At 34.0% G+C, this 21498-nt stretch overlaps 2 protein-coding genes across 2 annotated transcripts in view; one reads left to right on the top strand and one right to left on the bottom strand.

The window, feature by feature from the left end:
• Positions 1-378: 378 nt before the first annotated feature.
• On the bottom strand, positions 379-2136 carry LOC122019263 (transcription factor bHLH104-like). The gene is made up of 3 exons (XM_042576753.1): positions 2125-2136; positions 894-1487; positions 379-651 (listed from the first exon to the last, which is right to left on the bottom strand). The coding sequence occupies exons 1-3, from the start codon at positions 2134-2136 to the stop codon at positions 379-381; spliced, it is 879 nt and encodes a 292-aa protein (XP_042432687.1).
• Positions 2137-2984: 848 nt separating this feature from the next.
• LOC122019262 (exportin-4-like) overlaps positions 2985-21498 on the top strand; it is a 41349-nt gene continuing 22835 nt past the window's right edge. Inside the window, exons 1-9 of the mRNA XM_042576751.1 lie at positions 2985-3335; positions 3866-3953; positions 7883-7991; positions 8080-8178; positions 10022-10064; positions 11066-11137; positions 11229-11324; positions 12304-12420; positions 12630-12813. Coding sequence (XP_042432685.1) covers positions 3249-3335; positions 3866-3953; positions 7883-7991; positions 8080-8178; positions 10022-10064; positions 11066-11137; positions 11229-11324; positions 12304-12420; positions 12630-12813 — 895 coding nt within the window. The 5' untranslated portion in view covers positions 2985-3248. The remainder of the gene's footprint in view (positions 3336-3865; positions 3954-7882; positions 7992-8079; positions 8179-10021; positions 10065-11065; positions 11138-11228; positions 11325-12303; positions 12421-12629; positions 12814-21498) is intronic.

Here is a 21498-nt window from a genome sequence, read left to right as displayed (position 1 = left end):
TTCAACTTGTGAAATCTAGATTTCTGGTAATTTCATATTTGGATGTTTAACGTGTAAATCGGCCTGGTGTTTGATCCAAAACGCTTCCTGATTTGCAACAAATGTTCAGTTTGGTATCAAACCCGAGTATATTTCTATACGAGAATAAACACATTGAATTGCCTCACTCCACAAATAAGCATCAAGAGATAGGAAAGGACTCGTGTCCAAATGCAGAGATAAGTAATTTATTTATGGGTGAAATCTATATCTTACGGGAAAGGCATAAAGCTGAAATATGCATGCCCTTGAAGTTTTCGGCAACTTAAATTGATAATGAAATCATCTGCAATTCTAACAGATTTAAGACTTTTTGGTTTTTTTTAATCGTTCGTTTGCTTAGGCAACAGGTGGGCATTTATCAGCATCCAGTGATGTATCGACATCGGCAGGGGGCATGAATTGCCACATTGGATAGCTAGGGTAACCAATGATCACCATCATTAACTTGTGCCCAGCAGGTTGACCAGGGATTGTGAAAGGGGTAGGTATAACGGGCGGGTGAGCAGCATTGCTACTAGACCTTGTATTCAGAAGTTTGATTTGCTGCTCTAAGCTTTCTTTTTCTGCCTTCAGCTTCTGCTTCTCTTCACGAAGTTCATTCTTCTCGGCCTGAAAATTCAAATAACTGATAGATCGTTAATAGAACAATAGAATAACATATAACAAATTTTGGCGGTAAGGACTAAGGAATGTCATTGCTACCATCCTATAAAAATGTCATGAGGCCATCAGTACCAACCTTTCCAATAACAAAAACCATTAGAAAAAAACTTAAATGCAACCATTAAGTATGCCAAAACTATATTTGCATGAGGTTGGGAAAGAAGTAATAAATCTTGAGAATCATTTACTGTCAAATGCAATAACCAGTAGTTTTCACAGCGAGGGATGCTGGGCTTCCTAGTGCATGTTTGATTGTTAAATTCGCGGCGGAGAGGTCGGGGGAGAGGTCGCAGCGGCAGGACTCGCAGCGGCAGGACGGGAGAGAGGCGATTCTGCTTCTCTCGGATTCTCCCGGGTTCGGAGAGGGAGGCGCCGGCGCTTCTGCTAGGGCTCGCGGAGAGGGCGGTGGCTCGCAACGAGGAAGGTGTCTGGCCGCTTCTGCTTGGGCTTGCGGTGAGGAGACTGCTCGCGGAGAGGAAGGTGGCTCGCGGATGCTCGCGGCGAGGAAGGTGCGGTGGCTCGCGGCTAGGAAGGTGGCTGGTCGCAGAGAGAAGCTCGCTCGCGGAGAGGGCGGTGGCTCGCGGAGAGGAGTTTAGGGTCGGAGAGGGCGGTGGCTCGCGGAGAGGAGTTCGCTCGCCGAGAGGGCCGTGGCTCGCGGAGAGGAAGGTGGCTAGGGCTCGCGGACGGTGCTTTTTTTTTTGATGCGACGCGGCTGTTTTTTTCTTCTTCCGCGGATGACGTGGACAAGCCACCGCACGAAACCGCAGGAGATGCACCGCAGCCTAGCAATTCTCTCTCTGTATATATTTTGTGTTGATGACTTTTGGGGTGTGAACGAGTTGAGAGGAGCTGTGTTCAAATTTAATTATTTATTTATTGAGTTTATTTAAATTTATTTATTAAAAATCTTATCAATTTTAACCTTTTTTTATTAAGCTCAATTAAGAATATTGTATACTTAATCTTTATCTAATACATAAAACTAATGTCGAATAATTTAATATTATAAAATTTATAAATTAATATATTATACTTATTAAAGAAAAATACAACTAAATTTTTGTCAAGTTAATCAATAAATTTATTTATAAATTATTCATAAATGTTAAAGAATTAAATTTATTAGTATTTAAGTTTATTTATTTTATATTATTATTATTATTAATTGAATGAAATAAATAAAATTTCAAGTTTGTGAATCATTGGAGTAATCTAATATTATCGATCCCATAATACAAGATGCAGATAAATAAATTATGAGATGGATTTTACCTTACTATAAGAACCCTTTACATGTGAGAGATATTTTACACCTATTAGAATTGATCCTAAAATTTATTGGAGTAAATATTCATATAAGTACCAATTACATTAATTCGTGAGGGCTTCCGGTTTATGAACTATGCTTATTAATAAAACCTTTAACCACATGGTAAATAAATAATAATATTTAAAATGAACAAATAAATTTATAATACCAAGCTTAATAATCAATTAAACAAACTTAAAATTTTAAAATTTTTAAATAATTAAACAAACTTAAATTGAAAGCCGATAACATCTAAACGAATTAAACTCAAACAAAACTTAAACCAAACTAAGCTTGTAAAAAAAAATCAAGCTAAACTTGAACAACTATTTCAATGATTTATTTTTTTTTATGCTCAATTTGATTTGACTTGATTATTTTATCAAATAAATTTAAATATCATAAAACTTGGCTTGACTTAACTCGTCTATAACTTAATCCTTTTCGAGAGCAGATTTCCTAGTCCACAAAAAGTAGAGCAGGGATGAATCATTCACAATTGCGATCGAATCATGGTCGTGATCCGACCATAATTAGTTACGATCTCTCCCTGAATTCAGTTCTCATCAGGTTATATTTGGATCAGAGCGGACGATCGGAGGTTGTCCGGAGACTGACCCCTGCTCAACACTAGACAACATGGACATTTGTCCACTTTCGACGACCTCCGACAACCCGTTCAGATTCAAACTATAATTTGATGGAGATGATAAATTCAAAAAATAATTACAATTAATTATAATTAGATCACGATCACAATTTAATTATAATTATGAATGATCTATCTCCTAATTCGCTTTTTCATGGACCGAAAATCTTATCTCATCTTTGTTTTGTTTTTTTGCCATCCATCCGTTCATTTTTCAACTCTAATTAAAATAACACGTAATATTAGGTGACTTAAGGGTCCGGAATTTTTAATTTTAATTTTGCCGGCGGTGTTAAACAGAAGTAATTTTTGGGGTGAAATGAATTTTCCCCTTACTCAGGTGTTCTTTTCATTTCCAGGAAGGCGCACACACAGGGGGAAGGCGGCTTGAAGGGCTACCAGGCCCTCCGATCGCTTCCCTTTTCCTCACAATTTTATCTGCCGACTTTGAGAAAGCTCGCAGCTCACTCCCGTTCCTGCATCCCCATCTCCTTTTGATCGTCTCTTCCTCGTCGCTCCCAATCCGACACACACAGTACCCTAGAGAATAGAATCGGACGAGATTGAGTTGAAAAACAAGAGGCAATGCAGGGGTTCCCAGGATCAGTTCCGGATTTGTCCCAGCTTCGGTCCACCATGATTGCAGTTGAACAGGCTTGCTCCATGATCCAGGTTCTCTACTTGTCCATTTGAAAGTATCTGAACATGAGTAGGTCGCCTATTTGTCTTTTAATCTTGTTTTTGAAGAGCCAATGTTTTGTACGTTGCTGGGTTTTATCCAACCTTTTCAACGTCATTTTGATTGTAATATGTAACTTCGAGGAGCTTATCTTCTCGTATAACTCATCGTCACGTTTTCACGTTTTCTGCATGATTATACTTCCATTTGCTCTCCTTGTTTATCCTGAACTTCTGGAAAAGATCGCTTTATCTTTTTAATTATTTTTTTTATCAAATAGCCTAAACTAAATAAGTGAATTTGTTTTCAGCTTACTAATTTGCTCTCTGCTTAATCTTCTTTTATCAGGCATATGCAATATGTAATTGGCTACAGCTCTAATAAGTAGCGTTGTGCATTTGATGCACTTTTTATGTTTATTTGCTACCTTGAATTATTCTTTTCCTACATCTACAATGTGTTGGGCTTAGTTTTGTGACGCAAAGCTTGTTTCTGTCTTGTCTATTTTCTTTTGCACTTGCAGATGCACATGAATCCAACTGAAGCAGAGAAAATTATTGTTTCACTGCGGCAATCCTCAATGCCATTCCAGGCTTGCCGATTCATACTTGGTATGTATCCATTTAATATTGTCATGATGGATAAAATATCCTACATCACAATTGTAATTCATCTAGTGATATTAAAATTTATGATGAAGCTTGTTGAATTGCGAAAGACACTAATTTATGCATATTGACTTTATGGCAAAGCATATATCATGCACTTTTCTAGGTATGCCTACTGCATGAGCTTGTACCTACATATCTGAAAGTTTGTCACCCAAATGACAGTCTTCTGTTGAGTATGCAAGTCAAATAGATTGTCATCATGTAAGATGGCCCAGCAATCTCATTCTAGTTAATTTTTGGGTTGTTTTAATTCTTTCTTTTGGAAGTTTGAATTGCGCATAAAATTTTTAGAAACTAGATGCTCTAAGATAAGTACAATGAAAATTAGATATATGAAATATAGTTTTACTATTAAGAAAAGAATTGATAGTGGCAACACTTTCCTTAGGTCATTATTCTTTATGAGTTTTAGATATTTTGGATCTATAATAGAACAAGAAGTGGATATTGATGAAGACATTATTAATAGGATACAAAATGAGTGATTGGAATAAAGAGGAAAATTTGGAATCTTATATGATCATCATATCTCCCTTATGTTAAAAGCATAGTTTATAAGAGTGATAGAACCTTCCATGTTCCTAATGTTAAACTATTAGGAAATATAATGAACAAAAAACTTAATATAGACGAGCATGCTAAAATGGAGTTATTGACATGGATAAAATAAAAAAAAATATTTGAGAGCAATTAGGTGTTCAAAGATTTTCAACATACTCTATAGTTACAAGAGTCGAATCAATTTAAATATGGATGGAGATATAATAGGGAATCAAGCCCAATGATATAGGAAGATCCATATAGCCAATCTCACTTAGTGGGATAAAGACTTGGTTGTGTTGTTATATAAGAGTTGAATCAATTAGAATCTAAGGTGTAATGAATATGGCCAAAGAGGGAGACCAAAGAAATTAATGTAGTGAAAAATGATTTAATTAATTTGAATATTGTTATGCATATATAGCCGACCCCACCTAACGGATTAAGGCTTGATTGTTATATTGTTAGGGATATAGCTTTTTATAGAGCTCATTGGAGGCATATGTAGCGAACCTCTTAGTTGGGACAAATATGATTTAATGATGATTATTAGTTGTTTCTGAAAAATACTTATATATTGTATGCTTTTTTGGTCTAGAGGATTAAGCATTTTTCCGCTTCATATCTTCTAAGAGGGTCTTAGGACATGGCCTTGAGGTTGAGGAAACCTTAACAATCATATGAATATTTAATTCATGTTAGTTATTCAGAACTATCAGTTTTTACAATTTTGATAACATTCATTTTTTTCTTGGTTTACTCAATATAAATTGTGTACTATCTTCATTGGTACAACATTATGGTGATAATGTATTAGTTACTTTCTAGTTAACAAACATCATCTTAATTGATATGTGCAAGATTTATCTGATGTACACTCCTGCTTTTATCATCATTCTATGCCACTCTATGTTAGTAATGACTAGCTTTTCTGTTCTTGGGGATTATATCCATGGTAACCATAAAAGAACTAATGCATTCAAATTTTATACCACAAGTATCATAAATAATGAGTGTCAGCCTATCAAAATGAATAGTGTATATATTTACCGATCTAATAATTAGAATAGGAGAAAATATATAAACCTTCTCTTTCATATTACTTCAATCTATGAAGTTTAGAAAATTTTTGTTACATCACATCAATTATTAAAGAATTTACTCTCCTTGACATTATTATTATTGTATGTAATAGTAATGCACTTCTCATTCGCGGGAGTTTCGTACATTTGGCTGCCCTTTATATGTAAAGTAACGTAGTAAAGTAATTTCAATGTAAAATGTTGAATATGATAATTATCAAAGTGATTCATAAAGAAAAATTAGTATGGATTGCCGTCAAATCATAGCTATCTTCTATCTTTCTTCATTTTTTTGATAATTTTATTCTTACTTTTAATATTGTTTTACCTTGTTTGATTAATCAACCATCATACTTTTATATACCCTATCCTGATGTTGAGCTTTTTGTGACTACATGGTTCCAGTTTTGATTTGGATTCAGATTTTGTAACATATGGGTAGGAATTAGCACTAGTACCATATATGTAGTATATTATAGCGCGAGCATGGCTCTTTCTAGTCATGGGTCTGAACTTGACTACAAATAGCAGCAGATTAGAGCTAATAAGAACAACAATGAACACAATGGCTATGAGGGAAAATAATGTGAGAAGTCAGCTCCTTGTTTCTGCTATCAGAGAACTTTGAGTTTTACGCCACTGATGGTGCAGATGTGGAAGTATGTATTGATGTGGAAGCATGGGATCGCTAGAAGGAGAGAGGGTGAATAATGTACCTGCAATCTAAATCACTTTCTTTCTCTTGCTAATTACTTAGCAAGGCCACACACACATTAATGAATAAATAAGACATGCAGAGAAGGGACATAGAAGTTTACTTTGTTCACAACCCTCTTTTTGCTAGTCCAAGGCCTATGCATAACGTTGTCCACTACTTTCTCCTCTTCGATAAAAGGCTGGTGATGGAGAAACCTGTTTGTATATTAATTAGTAATAGTATAATAGGACAAGAGGAGTACAACAAGAAACAATAAATAAAACAATTAACTTTGAGTGTCGTATCTCGAGCTCCAGATCTCCTTTTATAGCCTTTGTCTCGATTTGGTCAAAGTATTGATGTGGTATGTTCGGTGGATTAAAAACCCTATTCGATTGATTGAAAATGACTAACTCGGTTTTCGGCCTCATCTACGAACAAATCGTCTCTCATGGCTTCCACTGGTGTGACAACTTTTCTTGCCGATTAAATATTTTTTGGTCACTTGATCTCCACATTGGATAACATCACATGTGGCTTTTCGGTCGCCTAATCTTGGTCAAGTCAGATCTCCACGTTGGATCATGTTCCACGTTGCCTTTCGATTGTTCAATCTCGATTTTTCGATCGCTTGATCTCGATCAAATCATATCTCCAGGATCACGCCCCATGTGGTTGTTTGATCACCCGATCTCGATTTTTTGGTCACCTAATCCGAAAAGGCCGCTTGATCCCGCGATCAACTTGTTCAAACATGGAAAGGATAAACTAGTGGGCATCGGGTGCCTGAACTTGTTATTCGATGGACTGGAAGATCGATTGGAAGATCTGGTCGACTAAAACATTGTTCCGATCTTTCAAACCTCCCTACTCAAGTCCACTACGATCAAGTTTGCCTAAGTGGAGTTTACCCTCGGTCCGAGTACAATTCACTCAACTCAGCTTACCATGCATAGATTTTCTCCCGGCTTCTCGTGCCTTACGTGCACAGAGCCCTTCCGACTCACTCTTTGTGTGTCTTTCTTGCTTCATCAGAGTACTCTTCCGCCAAGCTTTTCATACCCCAGATGTACTAAGTCCATCGGCTCCTTTCTATGTCATCCTACTCGTTCGCTTGTGTCTTTTGTCCTAAGTCTCATTGTCCCTAATACTCCTTCCCCTTTCAGTCCCTTGGGTGTCCCATACCACCTTTTACTGTACTTTATCGGACCTTGAGTCATCGGGTTGTCTTTGTGTGTTTATCTAAGTTCTTGCACACCTAGGCACACTTGTTAAAACAGAGCAAGGCCAAATTTAAACTTACTTGACCAAACATAAAAATTGTGGTCCACATAATTTGGGGTTCCAACAATCTCCCCCTCAATCATTCCACCAAGATTAACTAGATAAATGATCTTGCTTTTGTGTATATGCTAGTAGCAATCAATCAATCATTGAAATGACATGCCAAAGAATTTTTCTATTTTCTCTATAAGATTTTTCTAATATTTCTTGTACTTTAGTAGCTTATTAAAGTTTTTATTTATGTTCTTCTTTTTTTTTTCTTCAAGAAAATTCTGAATTGCCAGCTGCAAAATTTCAAGCTGCTGGAGCAATTGGTGATGCTGCAATTAGAGAGTGGGGAATGCTTACAGATGAGAATAAGAAAAACTTAATAGTGTATTCTCTGTTTGTTATGAGTTTGAAACTTAAGTTAATGTTTCCATATCCTTTATAATTCTGTACCATTCACAACATTCTGTTGCAGATTCTGTCTACACTATGTTATGGAGCATGCAAGTGCTTCTGATGCTTACGTCCAATTAAAGGTGTCTGCAGTTGCAGCTCAACTGTTAAAACGAGGATGGTAAACACAATTAAATTAATTGCCCATATTTAATCAGACTACCACAATAATGAAAACAACTTAGTACCCAAAATTATATTCAAATATAAATTATTTAGATACATTCACAATGGAAAAGGACTAAACAACCATACAAACTAATATCTGAAAGAAATACACCGTAAAATGCCAAAATAAAATAAACACTGACTATCTGAATGGAACTTATGGAAGTCAGTAGAAACCTATCCTAAAGCTATTCTGATGTCTTGATAACACTTAGAATACATGCCTTTGGTAAGTCTAGATGAAAGACAAATAGGATGGTAGTTTGGGAAATAACTAGTAGGATGAATGTATAAAGTAGTAAGGTTAGCAAAAGAAAAAGGATAAGCAGCAAAGAAGTGCATCAGATATAAAGTTTTATCTTTAAAGTTTTAATATCACATCACATCACATTAATTAGTTAGATAGTCTTGAGCATAGTGGACCTGTGGATTTTCTCTTGCACTCCTATATCAGAGTTGCAGTGCTACATTGTGCACGCTCAACATGCGTATGGTTGCTGCAGAATGACAACCAAAGACTAAGATATCTTTTGAATAAGTGGCAGGATGACGGTGAATATTCTTGTAGACAAACGTTTGATTAGGGTTTTGACATCTATAATTAGAGAGAAGAGAAATACTTGGAAGGGTTTGATTTAAGTCATTCAACTTGACCTAGAGAGATAGTAGAAGAGATATGCAATACTATCTGATCATAAATTATGAAGAAAAAATAACAAAATTACAAATGAACGGTGAAAATTGATAAGGAAGTTTGAAATTTCACTGAAAATCATGTAGATAAGATATCAAAATTATAAATGAGAATTGATGAGGAAGTTTGAAACTTGACAATACTCAATTTGAGACTGAGAGGAGAGTGGGTGGCAGGAGTGCGGGCGAAGATAAATATCTTAGTTCTATTATTTTTCTAACACTGCCACTCCTTCTAGATTTGTAATAATTCTTTTTTTTTTGTTGTTTTTCAAAATAATATTGTTATCTCATATTTTTGTTTGCTTGCAAGTTGCAATATAACCCCCTACTTTTTTTTGTCGCCTTCACCCTTTTTTCTCTCTCTAGCAGATAGGAGAAAGAAAGAGAGAGGACTCACTCTTATACCAGCTTCAGTGGCATGATATTTTATCGTATCAATAAAGATAACAACACAAATATACACTACTGATATTGCAATCAATGACTAAATACCTCATGATCCATCAGTGATTTCTATTACCTCATTGCAATGACTGTACCTATACTCAAATGACTATCAACTCTGCTAATTTTGCCATTTTCGATCAGTGATTGCTTAGACAAGTATCTTACTGAGGCAGACTATGTTCTTGAGGTCCCTTAATCATATTTGTCCTCATGTACATAGTGAATTATATGTAGCTTTGTTATTATAGATATGCTTCATCTTATAGTTAGTGTGTGTGTGTATATAGTTACTTTATATATCTGGTATAGAGTGTATGTGTGAGTCTAAGATATATATGTATATATATAGAGAGGGAGGCTACTAGCTCATTGCCAAACCTTCTTAGCCTATATAAAGAATCGTAAAACTTCTTGTGCACCTTCATGTCTATCACCACTAGGAGTATTTTATTTTTTCAATTTTTTTAATTGATTTATTTTCAGTTCACTAGGATTTCAATATAATTGCTGCAAGCAACAACAATGGTTGTACTTCCTAATAATTGTGCAATGACAAGTCCTTTTTTTTTTCAACTTGATGTGGTTTAACTATCTTAGCTTGCAAATGAAACTCAATTTGTGATTTTCTTTTCACATTATCTCTTTGCTTGTAGGTTTGATTTTGTTGATGCTGAAAAGATTTGTATTCTCTTAGAGGTATGGATTTTGACTGAGTCTTTGATTGCTTTTCGATATTTTCATTCTCTTAGGTTTATGCATTTGAAGGAAAGATTAGTCACACTTTTCTATTAGTTCCTATTGTTTTGTAGTGAAATGACTATACTTTCTATGATTGAAACTATTTCTTGTGTCGGATGGTTTGTAATGATCTTTAGTACTCGGAATCATGGTTGTTCAAATCGGTATAGGTAGCAAGATCAAATGGCCAAAAAAATACAAAATTGATAATATCATATTGGTAGGAATGGCGACTTTAGAATTGTTAAATACAAGCACAAAACAAATTTATATATGTGATAACAAATTTTGTACAATCATAACAACAATGTATATTATTTTAATCAAATAGTCATTGTGTATTGACCATGTGTAAAAGATTTTAAATAGTCATACCAGACATTTGAATCCATATCCATGTCAGATACTCGTAGCCAAGTCTGAGTAACATAAGCTTATAATTACAGGTCACTAAATTCCTTGCAATGTTCCATGACTCTTATTTTGGTACTGTCTTCTATTATCTCATGCCAACACAATTATTTTTCCACTTTTTGGTCGTCCTTAAACCTCATAAAATTTGCATAGATCTTTGAAATGAATATGCATTGTCCTTTGACTTTTATTTATTTATTCAAATTCTATGATAACTATTGGCGCTATTAATCTCAAACATATGATTTAGATGTTTAGAACTAAGGTATCATAATATTTTGATATTTTAGGACTTTTGGAGGTATAATTTTCTGAGAAATTTTATAGTGTTCATTTCAGATCTAGTTTTTTTAAGAAATTCCTGGAAATTTAAAACTATAACAAATAACATGGATTAAAAAGCTAGATTTGCAATTTTAGAATTTTACATAAATAGGTGTTGATTTGCAAGATGTCTTGTTGTTTGCAATAGTTTGAATTAGGTCATAATAATTTAATGTATGCAACTATCCTAAATGGTAATGACTAGCTGACTATATTTTCAGGTGAAGCAAGCCATTCTAGGACCTCATACATCAGATGTGCAATTTGCAGGGATTAATTTCCTTGAGTCCTTGGTACTTGTTGGCTAGATTTGTATCATCTGTATATCTTCTTGATAATTTGGTTCTTTCTCCACTTTTTTGAGTTTAAACCTTTTTCATTTAGGTATCTGAATTTTCACCTGCAACTTCGACTCCGATGGGCCTTCCTAAAGATTTTCACACCCAATGTCATTTGTCAATGGAATCTAATTATCTGAAGGTTTTGATTCTCTTTATAACTAGCGCCTTTATTGCTAATGTCTTTATAACTTTCTGATTTCACCTTACTATTTGTTTGCTATTTCCTTAAGAATGTTATGCATAGTATGAAATCTCATGGTATAGCCAACACATTTGTTTGTCATGCTGACCATGCTCTGCTTATGCAGGTGAGTATCTTATCGTGTTGACACTCAACACATGTTTGCATGTTTTGGTGCTTGTAACTGTTTTTTTTTTTAAATTCTAGTTCAGTTGAATATTTAATATTTATTTTTAAAAAGTAAACAAGCCAAATGAAAGCAAATTAAAGAAGTAAAGCTATCTAAATTCACATCAAAATACATTGAAGGAAAAATATTCAACAGAACTCGTTTTTAATTGAACTATCTAATTGCTGTAGTCTTATCATGATGAAGAATCTAACGAGAAGAGGATTAAATGAGTAAAACTCATTTGAATTCATTTTGGCATGCTATCATATGTTAAAGCATGGTGAGTATAACATTATATGATAGTATAACATATTAATTCAATTGAGTATTGTAGTACAAAATTTTAATTTAATCGACTATCTAGTTAATGTACTTGAAATTTTAAAAGTAACAAGTGGAAGGGGGACTACATGAGTCAAACCCATGGCACATTGTATCACACTTCAAAGCATGCCAATTATAGGCATGATATTTTACTATAAAGTTTAAATCTATTAGAGGTAAGTAACCTAAGTGGAAAAAGATGAAGGAGTAAACTTTTTTAGATCCATTTGGCATGCTTTGATGCATGCCGAAACCTGGTGTTGGATGGTAAGATGCTGAAACTGTTCCATTCCATTCAGGGGCCAAACTCCCAGCATGAAACCTTATTTTAAACCCAGTTGCTATTATTGTGACAAGTACATAGCCACCGAGCTTTTCTAGGTTGTCTTTCTCGATTGCTTTTCGGTATGTTAGTTTGCCATCATTTTTTTTTATCTGCAGGAGTTCTATTGTTGGGTTCAATCTGCTGCGTTTAATGTGACTGAAAAGATAGTGAGCTCATATGCAAGCATATCTGATGAGAAAGCATGCTCTGCAGCACTGCGGTTTATGTTTCAGGTTTTGAACTGGAACTTCCAAAATAGTTCCATTTCATGGGATACCTCCAGAAATAAATCAAATTTAGTAACATACGGTATCAGACATGATGTGGTTCAGTTGAAAAAGTTTGAACGGTCATTGATTGAGGTTGCATAGTTGTTTGCATCTCTAACTTCATAGTTATTTTGTTTGTGTACTTCCTAACCTCTTTTTTGTACTATTTTTAGCCAGGACCCTCATGGCATGGTGCTATATTATCAAGCGGACAAACTCTTTGGCTTTTGAACTTGTATGCAACAGTTCGCCAGCAGCATTTATCTGATATTTTGTGGTTTGATTCTCCCTTATCAGTCTCTGCCAGGCAGCTAGTAGTGCAGTTATGCTCTTTGTCAGGGACTATATTTCCTTCCGGTAAGATATTCTCTGTTTATTAATCATGATTCCTTTCTTCTGCTTTATATGCATGATTATAGTATTGCTTGTTGTTTCATTTTCCTTCAACGATGGTTACTGGCCTATGGACTAAATATTTTGTGAAATTTGTTTGTCACACCCCTGTAGTTACAAGATAGGAGTTCATTTCATAGGTTTTATTCAGGATGAAGTTATTAATGTTGGCTTTTCTTTCTTTTGCTCAATACTTATAAAAGAATTAGGTTTACTGAAAAGAGCTAGGGGGATGGCCAATGATTCTTGTTTTCATAGTGTAGAGGATGAGTTCAGGCTTTATTATCAATCCTAATTGACACATTACGTTATGGACTTATGGGCTGCCAATTGTTACTAACAGAGACTTTTTGATGTGTCATGTACCTTTTTAGAAACTTATGTGTCAGCTTATTCTCTTATGTTCTCTCATAATTTTTCATTTTCAGCAATCAGGGTCTTATTTCTATGCAATTTCAAGGTACCAAATTATAGGAGTGTTTATTAGGTTTGTTCTATATGATGCATTTTAGCTATTAAGTTTTCATAATAAGATTGATTTCTATTTGGATAATCTCATTATTGTAATCAAGGTTTAAAAGACCGACCAGTGCCGAGATTTCGGTCTCGGACCGGAACGATACGGTTTCAGTATCGTATCGTTCCGTGCATAGTTTTGGTATTTTTTGAATATAAATATAACTTTGTATTAATATTTGATTATTAAAGATGTTTATATTTTGAGATGTTGAATTTATATTTTAATATTTTCTCATAAATAATGCCTATTAAATTTTTATAAAAATATTTTAAAAAATAAGTAATTCTAAAAATTCAAAACTAAATTTAAAATTATAAAAATAAATATAAAATTATTTGAAAATTTTAAATGATTTTTTAAAATGTATTCGTAAATTTTTAATTTTAAAAATTTTATTTGAAATGTTTAAAATTATATATATATTTTAATTTTTTAGATTATTTAAATTTATGTTTAATTTTAAAATTATTTAAAAAATTTTAAATTATTTTATAAAATATTTATTAAAATTTAAAATTATTTAAAATTTTTGAAATAATTTTTAATATTTTATAATTATTATTAATAATAGTTTATTTATAAAAATAGATATTTAAAAAATAAAAAATTAAATAAATCAAAAAGACTAAAAAATCGTGATCCCTTAAGCGGGATATCTATGGAGGATTTTAGGAATATATAATATTTTATTAGAATTTTTAGTGTTTTAAATTAATTTTTATATATTTTAATGGAATAATTTAATTAGGATTTTTTGATTATTTATTTAAATTAATGATAATTAGATTATTAAAAAAGTAATAACATAACTAATAAATAATAAAAAAATAAAATATTTGTTATATATTTTTAAAATTAAAATAAATAAAATATTTAATTAATTAAATATTTTTTATTAGGATTTAATTAAGCATTTTTTAATTATCCCCATCCATCCACCCTGGAAATTATTTTAATTAAAAAATTGATCGCGACCTCTGGCACAACCGCGACTCCTTCGGCGTGGCCGCTGGGGTCTCGCGACCCCTTCGACGCGGTTGTCAGGGTCGCGTGGCCCCTCCTGTGCTGCCAGGGGGGTCGCACGACCCCTTTGGTGCGGTCGTGGGGGTCGCGTGGCTCCTCTGGTGCTGCCGCGGGGGCCATGCGACTCCTCTAGTGCGGCCATGGGGGTCGCGCGACCCCTCTTGTGTGGTCGCGGGCATCGCGACACCCTTCCTTCGTAGTCGGGGGCGTTGCGACTCCCTTCCTGCTCGGCCGTGGGCACCGTGATGCCGCTCCTGTGCGGCCGTGGGCGTCGCGACCCCCTCCGGCACAGTCGCGGGCGTCGCGACACCTCTGCAGCTACAGTGGGACGGGTGCTGGGTTCATGTCGGTGTCGGTCGGCAGGCAGAACGAAATGTTTCGCTAGTTTCGACCGGCTCGGCATGAGATCTCGAACCCTAATCGTGATTAATAAATCCATTACTCTTGCGAGCTCTTTCCATTTAGGTGTTGTGGAGGTTGCTCACATACATAGCTGATTGTATGTTTTTGATTGTTATTTTTTTTATAGACCTAATTGTAATAATGCAAATAACGAGGACATAACATGTAAACAACATTAATGTTTTCTAAAAGATGATGTGTTGGTAGATGAGGCTGCCTAGAGATTGATAATGATTTTGAATCTTCCCCCACTAATTCACATGGGTTAGCACCTATGTGGTAGTTGATAATCTAGCAAATCTTATAGCAAGAAGTGCTGGTCATTCCAAGTGATCATCCCTTGTGTTATGTATTGTCATTCGAAACATTGAAGAATGATAAATTGATAATGTTAATTGTTTACTACTCAAGAATCTACAAAACATGTAGTCTTGTTAGATTGAACAATAATCAACAAAGTCATTTTCACAACAAAGGTTTTGGTTAATCGAGATTTGTTCTTAGCATTAGAGTTGCAAGCTTGGAACAATTTATTTTTATTTCCGAACTTAAAGGGAAGTTCTACAAAATGACGATTAGAGCTGCTATGTTATATGGAGTTGAATGTTAAGCTATGACTTGAGCATTCGAGGAGAAGATGAGTGTTTTAAAGATGAAGATATTAAGATGAATGTGTGGACATAGACAAATAAGAAATGAGAACATTAAAAAGTAAGTCAGTTTTGCGCTTATTGAGGGAAAATTCTACTTATTTATGATGATACAAATATGTAACGAGCAAAAAAATACTCCAATTAGGCAATGTAAAATTATGATAAATACACACATTAAATAACGAAGAGGAAGACCAAATAAGACTTGATTAACAATGATAAAATAAGATAAAATTTATTTAAATATAGAGGATATATATAGTAGAAGATAGAGCCCAAAGGCGTAGGAGGATCCATGGAGCCGACTCTACCTAGTGAGATAAGACTTGATTGTATTTTGTTGTTGTAACAAAATATGTCCTAAATGTACTTGAGCAAGTAGGAATGTAAGGATCTAGACCTGTTGATGCTCCTTACATCTTTTGCCTGTTGAATGATAGCTCTTCTATAATGTTAGTGGGCTATCATAGGTTGGATGGAAAACTTAACTTTCTCTTAGCAGCAAGGCCATGTATTGTTGTATGTGTAATTAGTCAATATCTAGAATCATTTTGATATACTCAATGGAATGTTGGTCTAAGATATCTTAAAATATCTCACAAGTGCTCCAGAAAAAAGGATTGTTATATCAAGGTTCTGATCATATGACTCATATCATATTATTGCATATGTTGGGAGCAGGTTAGGTCATTGTGTATTATTGGAAGGGAACTTAGATTTCATGAATAAGTAAGAAACAAACATTTTGGCGAGGTCAAGTGCTGAAGGGGAATACTAATTGTAATACTTTTGAGTAGACTTGGTCAAAGAGCTTTTGTTCAACAATTCCAATTGTTGAACTTGTCTTGTGATAGTTAGGCAAGTATTCATATTGCTTCTATGAGTGCTCCATTTACATATTAAATATATTAAATTAGATTGTCACTTTGCGAGTAAAATGTGAAAGCTTAGGAACACCATATCATGCCTCGAGGGTAATCATGTCATGTCCCGAGGGTTGTAATTTTCACTTACTAGGAGATACCCTACATGGTGATACCCTACATGGTGACTGTGTGATAAAAAAAACCCAAAAGTCATATAAACAATTACTAACTCAAGATAATGAAGAAATCTCAGCAAATTTTTATATTTATATATCTTTTTTCTATAAATACAAAAAAAAAGGACAGTTCGGTGCACGAAGCTCCCGCCATGCGGGGTTCCGGAGAAGGATCCATTGTACGCAGCCTTACCCTGCTTTTTGCAAGAGGCTGTTTCCAAGATTCGAACCCGTGACCTTTTGGTCACATGGCAATAACTTTACCGTTGCGCTAAAGCTCCCCTTATTTTTCTATAAATACAACAAAATCATATAAAACAAAAGATCATATTAATATAACGAAAATACCTTAAAATAAAATTAAATCAAGAATCAACAGGTTGAGATCTCTCAGTAATAGGATTACTAGCTAAAACCAACTATGATATTAAAAGGATGTCTTTGCTTGTAAAATTGGAGGTTAAGGAAAAAAACAAAATAAATACAAATTTGCTGGGTGGGTAATTAGAAAAGATGTGCATGAATTTAATTTTGTTTAAAAGATTAAAAATTCAAACATGTCTAAATAATATATTACAATCATAAATTCTTTTGTTTTTTAGTTGGTACACACACATATAGTTATATAAATATACTTATAATCGGCTTCTATTTTCATTTCAATTATTTATTAATATTTAGAGTTACTAATATTACTGTAAATTATCATCATCTTTTATCACTAATCAAGGTAATCTTCAATTATCAATATTTAATCACCATCTATAAATATCACCAATGATATAGGTTTAATAAACTAACTATTGATAAATCCACTAAAAAGTGCATTACTAAGCTTGAGTTCTTAGAGTGTAATAATATCAACTCACGTATGAGCTCCAATTACTCAATGATGGTATATAATAATAGCCTTTTCACATAAATAAATATTGACTGCATGTGATCCCTTGCTACCACACCCCTTATGGGCTTTATGGGTGCTAAACTACTTTGGGTTAGACTCAGAGTTTTCATTTTTAGTATTTTGTTCTGCATTTTACTTTCTTTTTATCACAATATTGTATTTTGAGTTTACATCTTATTAGTTAGTTGAATGACTGACCTAAATCAACTTTTTAGCATAATATATTCTAGTTTAATGATGTATCATCATAGGGTTTAGAGATAAGAGCTATACAATATCTACCTCTAGATCATCAAGTAGCATTGAAGGTCAAATAATATAACGATAGGTATCAACCAAAGAACAATTTAGAATATATATTTTAATTTTTAAAACAATTTTTCCCATCTTAATCTCGATATAAAACCAACATGTGAACATCGTGAAAGAATATCAATTATTTATCCCTGAATGATGTAATTATTTTAAAATCCATTTCACTATTTTTAAATATTATATTAATATCCCTTTTTAAAAACAGTTATACAAATATATATAATCTATTTATTCACACATATGAAAATATATATGAAAATGAAAAATTAGATTTATCCACTTCTATATATAGTAAAAAATGACTGCACATTAATGTACTCCAAACCATCTTGTATCTAGAAATAACTCTAAAGCAGATAAAATAGATTTTTATCTTGATACCTTGATATATTCACATTTCTAAACAAGAGACCTACTATTGAACAATAAATTTATTTTCCTTTTCTAAATTAAATGTGCCAACCTAAAATGAAATATCATACAATTCACCATATGATTTTTCCGGTTGATAGGATATGAGAGGTGTTTCATTGATATGAAACCCTCGGCCAATGGAACCTAAATAACACATTATTATTAATTCAAAATAATTATTATTTTTGATATCAACGAACAATTATCTCATTCAAGAATACCAAGAGGATCGAAAACCGAGGAAGTAGGTTCTTGGCTCGGCTAAATGAAGTGGTTGTAACGTTGAAGCAACAGGAAGGAGGGAAGCCAAAGAGAAGGAAAGGGGAAGGAGGTAGGTGGAGGAGGGTCGATGATCCTCTTTCCCTTGGTGGCAGTTGATGGCTGGCTCTGGGCGTAGGACACAGAGAAGACAAATAAGAGAAAGGGAAGGAAAGGACGTGCTGTCGGTAACTATCGCTGCACGTATGCGTGATAGAGGCATGGTGGTGTTGCTGGTGTAGTAAGAGAAAAATGAGAGGGGATGTTGTCAGTGGCGCACGAAGGGGAGGAGTGATGGCCAGTTAGGTTGCTCATGCCTGTTGGAAGAAGAGGAATAGGGTAGGAGAAGAGGAGTAGCAGAGTCGGTGGTGATCGACGCTGGTTGGAAGAAGGCAACAATTGGTGGACTTGCTGTTGCTACTCTTGGTGGTTGGGTGAAGAAGAAGAAAGAAGGAACTAGCTGTTTTCTGTTGTTGGGCTGCTGGAGGAGAGGAAGAAGAGAAATGAGGAGATAGGAGGAAGAGATGAAGTGTTAAATGGAAGGCCGGTGTGCGTACAAGGGAAGAGATGTGGTGTGTTCAGTTGAGAGCTTGGGTGAGGGAAAACATGTGAGAGAAAAAGAGGGGAGAGAGAAAACCTAACTCCTTAAAAAAATTTCTATTTTATTTTAAATCGATTGAACCAATTTAATTTATTTTAAATTTTGTTTGACCATAAAATGAACAAATTAAACCCAATTCAAACCCACGTAACCTTAATCTTTATGCCTACCTGATGGGTTCAATCCAAATGTAATTCGATTTCATCTCAATGCCTAAATTCCATTTTTTTAATGGTTTGGTTCGTTTAATTTTGCCAGTTCAAAATTTTAGAAAAATATTTTTTAATATGTGAAATAAAATCTGTATTTAACAAACCATCTCTGCCTAAATCATCATTATTTGTCACCAATCTATTAAGAAACCCAAGAGTGAAAGATTGCATGCAAGTGTGGACAGATAAAATGTAATTGTATTGTCTAGTTTGAAGCTAAGTGATATAATTAGAGCATTATACTAATTTTAAAATCAAGGATAAAGTGATTATTCTTGTTGGTAATAAACAATAGGGGGGGGGGAAATATTTGTCCTCAAATTCTCTCCTCATAAAATCAATGTGTAGTTATTTGGTAAATTGGTTAGTTGCCTAACCAATTCTAGTCTCGTTGTCATAAATGGCAAAGATTCATTTTGACTGTTAAAATGAATTGTTAGACAAAATATTTTTTTGCATGCTTTTTTATAAATATACGAATAAAATAGTAACGAGGGTGATGTCTGTAGGGTAGACAAATTTTCATAAGTTGCGGATATTACTATGTGATCTAGTGAAAGTTGTACTTATTAATTTGTTTCTCCTTTACTAGTTATTCTCTTGCTGAAGATATTGCCACGACTTCTATCTTGTTCACTTCGTTAAACATGTTAGTATTAGTCCTAGTACCAATTATGAGATGATTAATAAGGACACTTTTTTAATCATATTTTACTTATTAATAAAAGGTAAAGTTGGTTATTATATTTACTTCAGTTCAGTGCCAAATGAATAAGTATAATAATGTCCTAAAGTAGAAGGTTCTAGTCTACACCATATTAATTGGTTGAATTGATAGTGGGATATTGTGGATATATAGAATGCTACTCTTAACCATTTCTAGTCAAGCATTAATATACAAGGACAATATTAATGCGTTGAGACTAGCATGTAGGTCAAAAGATGACTTAATCTCACAAGTCATGGATATGAGATATCAAGTTGACACATGAGTATATATTAGAGAATATGTATTGAATTGACTTGCCATGAGATGGTTTATGGATCGTTATATAAGTGTTATAAATATTCTCATAGTAATTATTAATATGAATAGTCCTTAGACTTGAAGTCACTACGATTCCCTACATAAGGAGTTGTGTATTTTGATATCGACAAATGTCACCTGTAACAAGGTGGACTATAAAATCTATCACTGGGTATGCAATAAGTTATGCAGAGGGATGTGAGTGATATAGATGGGATCTATCCCTTCCATATGATGGAAGCGATATCTATGGACCTTTTGATTAGTAGGACACAAGAATACATGGTCAGCTCAAATGAGTCAACATACGATATTGAACTTATTTAATTGAGTGTGCCTATTAGAGATCAAGGAACACAAAGATTAATAAGAGGATGACATGGTCTATGCCTTATTGATCAATTTAGATATCAAGGATAGAAGGATTGAGTCATACAAGATAATGGATACGGAAAGATTAGGTCAGATCTCGACATTCTTGTCACTTGGGTAGCAATGATGCCTTGCTAGATGCCGCTCACTGTTTATGTATCTAAAATAGTTTTAGAAACATTTCCAAAGTTACAAGAAGCTATTGGGTTACATACAAAGAACAAGTTAATTTGGAGATAGGTTCATATGATGGATTGGATTAGGTCTAATTCAAATTGGACTCATTGAATTAGACTCAATTAGATCCAACTTTTGGATTGAGTCCAATTTGAATTAGACTCGTTGAGTTAATTTGGATTGATGATTAATGAGTTAGACTTATTGAGTGATTTGATGAATTTGAATTCTTGAAGGAAGAGGAGTGTTCAGTTTAGAATTGTTCATGTATTGGAGGAAGAGTGGTCAATTTTGAATTGCTCATGTATTGGATGCATTGGATGTATTGGACGAAGACAAATATTCAGACATTAAGACAATTTCATGGATGAGTACAAAAGGGGTTTTGATTCATTTTCATGATGAGTTTTTAGAGTGTTCTTGCTCTTCTTCTCTCCTCTTCCACTCTTGGCCGGATCTTCCAAAGAGGTTGCTAGCATAACTTGTGGTTGATTTTCTTCTCTACTTCTTGAGTTCGTGAGATGGACGGAAGACTTGTTCATGTGGATACCGAGAGAGGCGCGAACATTTGATCGTGCTTAGATCCTAGTTGTCGAGAGTTCGTGTTCACACACTAAAGGTATAACTCCCTTCATTAAACTTTGTATGTGGTTTTCCTTCGCATGAATCTTCTGGAAAGGAACTTAATTTTTCTGCTGCGCTTTCTGCGTGTTTAGCATTATAGTTCCT

Source organism: Zingiber officinale, chromosome 9A, assembly GCF_018446385.1.
Source record: "Zingiber officinale cultivar Zhangliang chromosome 9A, Zo_v1.1, whole genome shotgun sequence".
NCBI classification, from domain to species: domain Eukaryota; kingdom Viridiplantae; phylum Streptophyta; class Magnoliopsida; order Zingiberales; family Zingiberaceae; genus Zingiber; species Zingiber officinale.
This window is presented reverse-complemented; position numbering and strand designations above follow the sequence as displayed.

Excerpts from the sequence above, each read along its gene's own strand:
- LOC122019263 (XM_042576753.1), bottom strand. Across the intron at positions 652-893 it reads ACTGGTTATTGCATTTGACA|GCCGAGAAGAATGAACTTCG; the intron begins GTAAATGATTCT and ends TTGAATTTTCAG.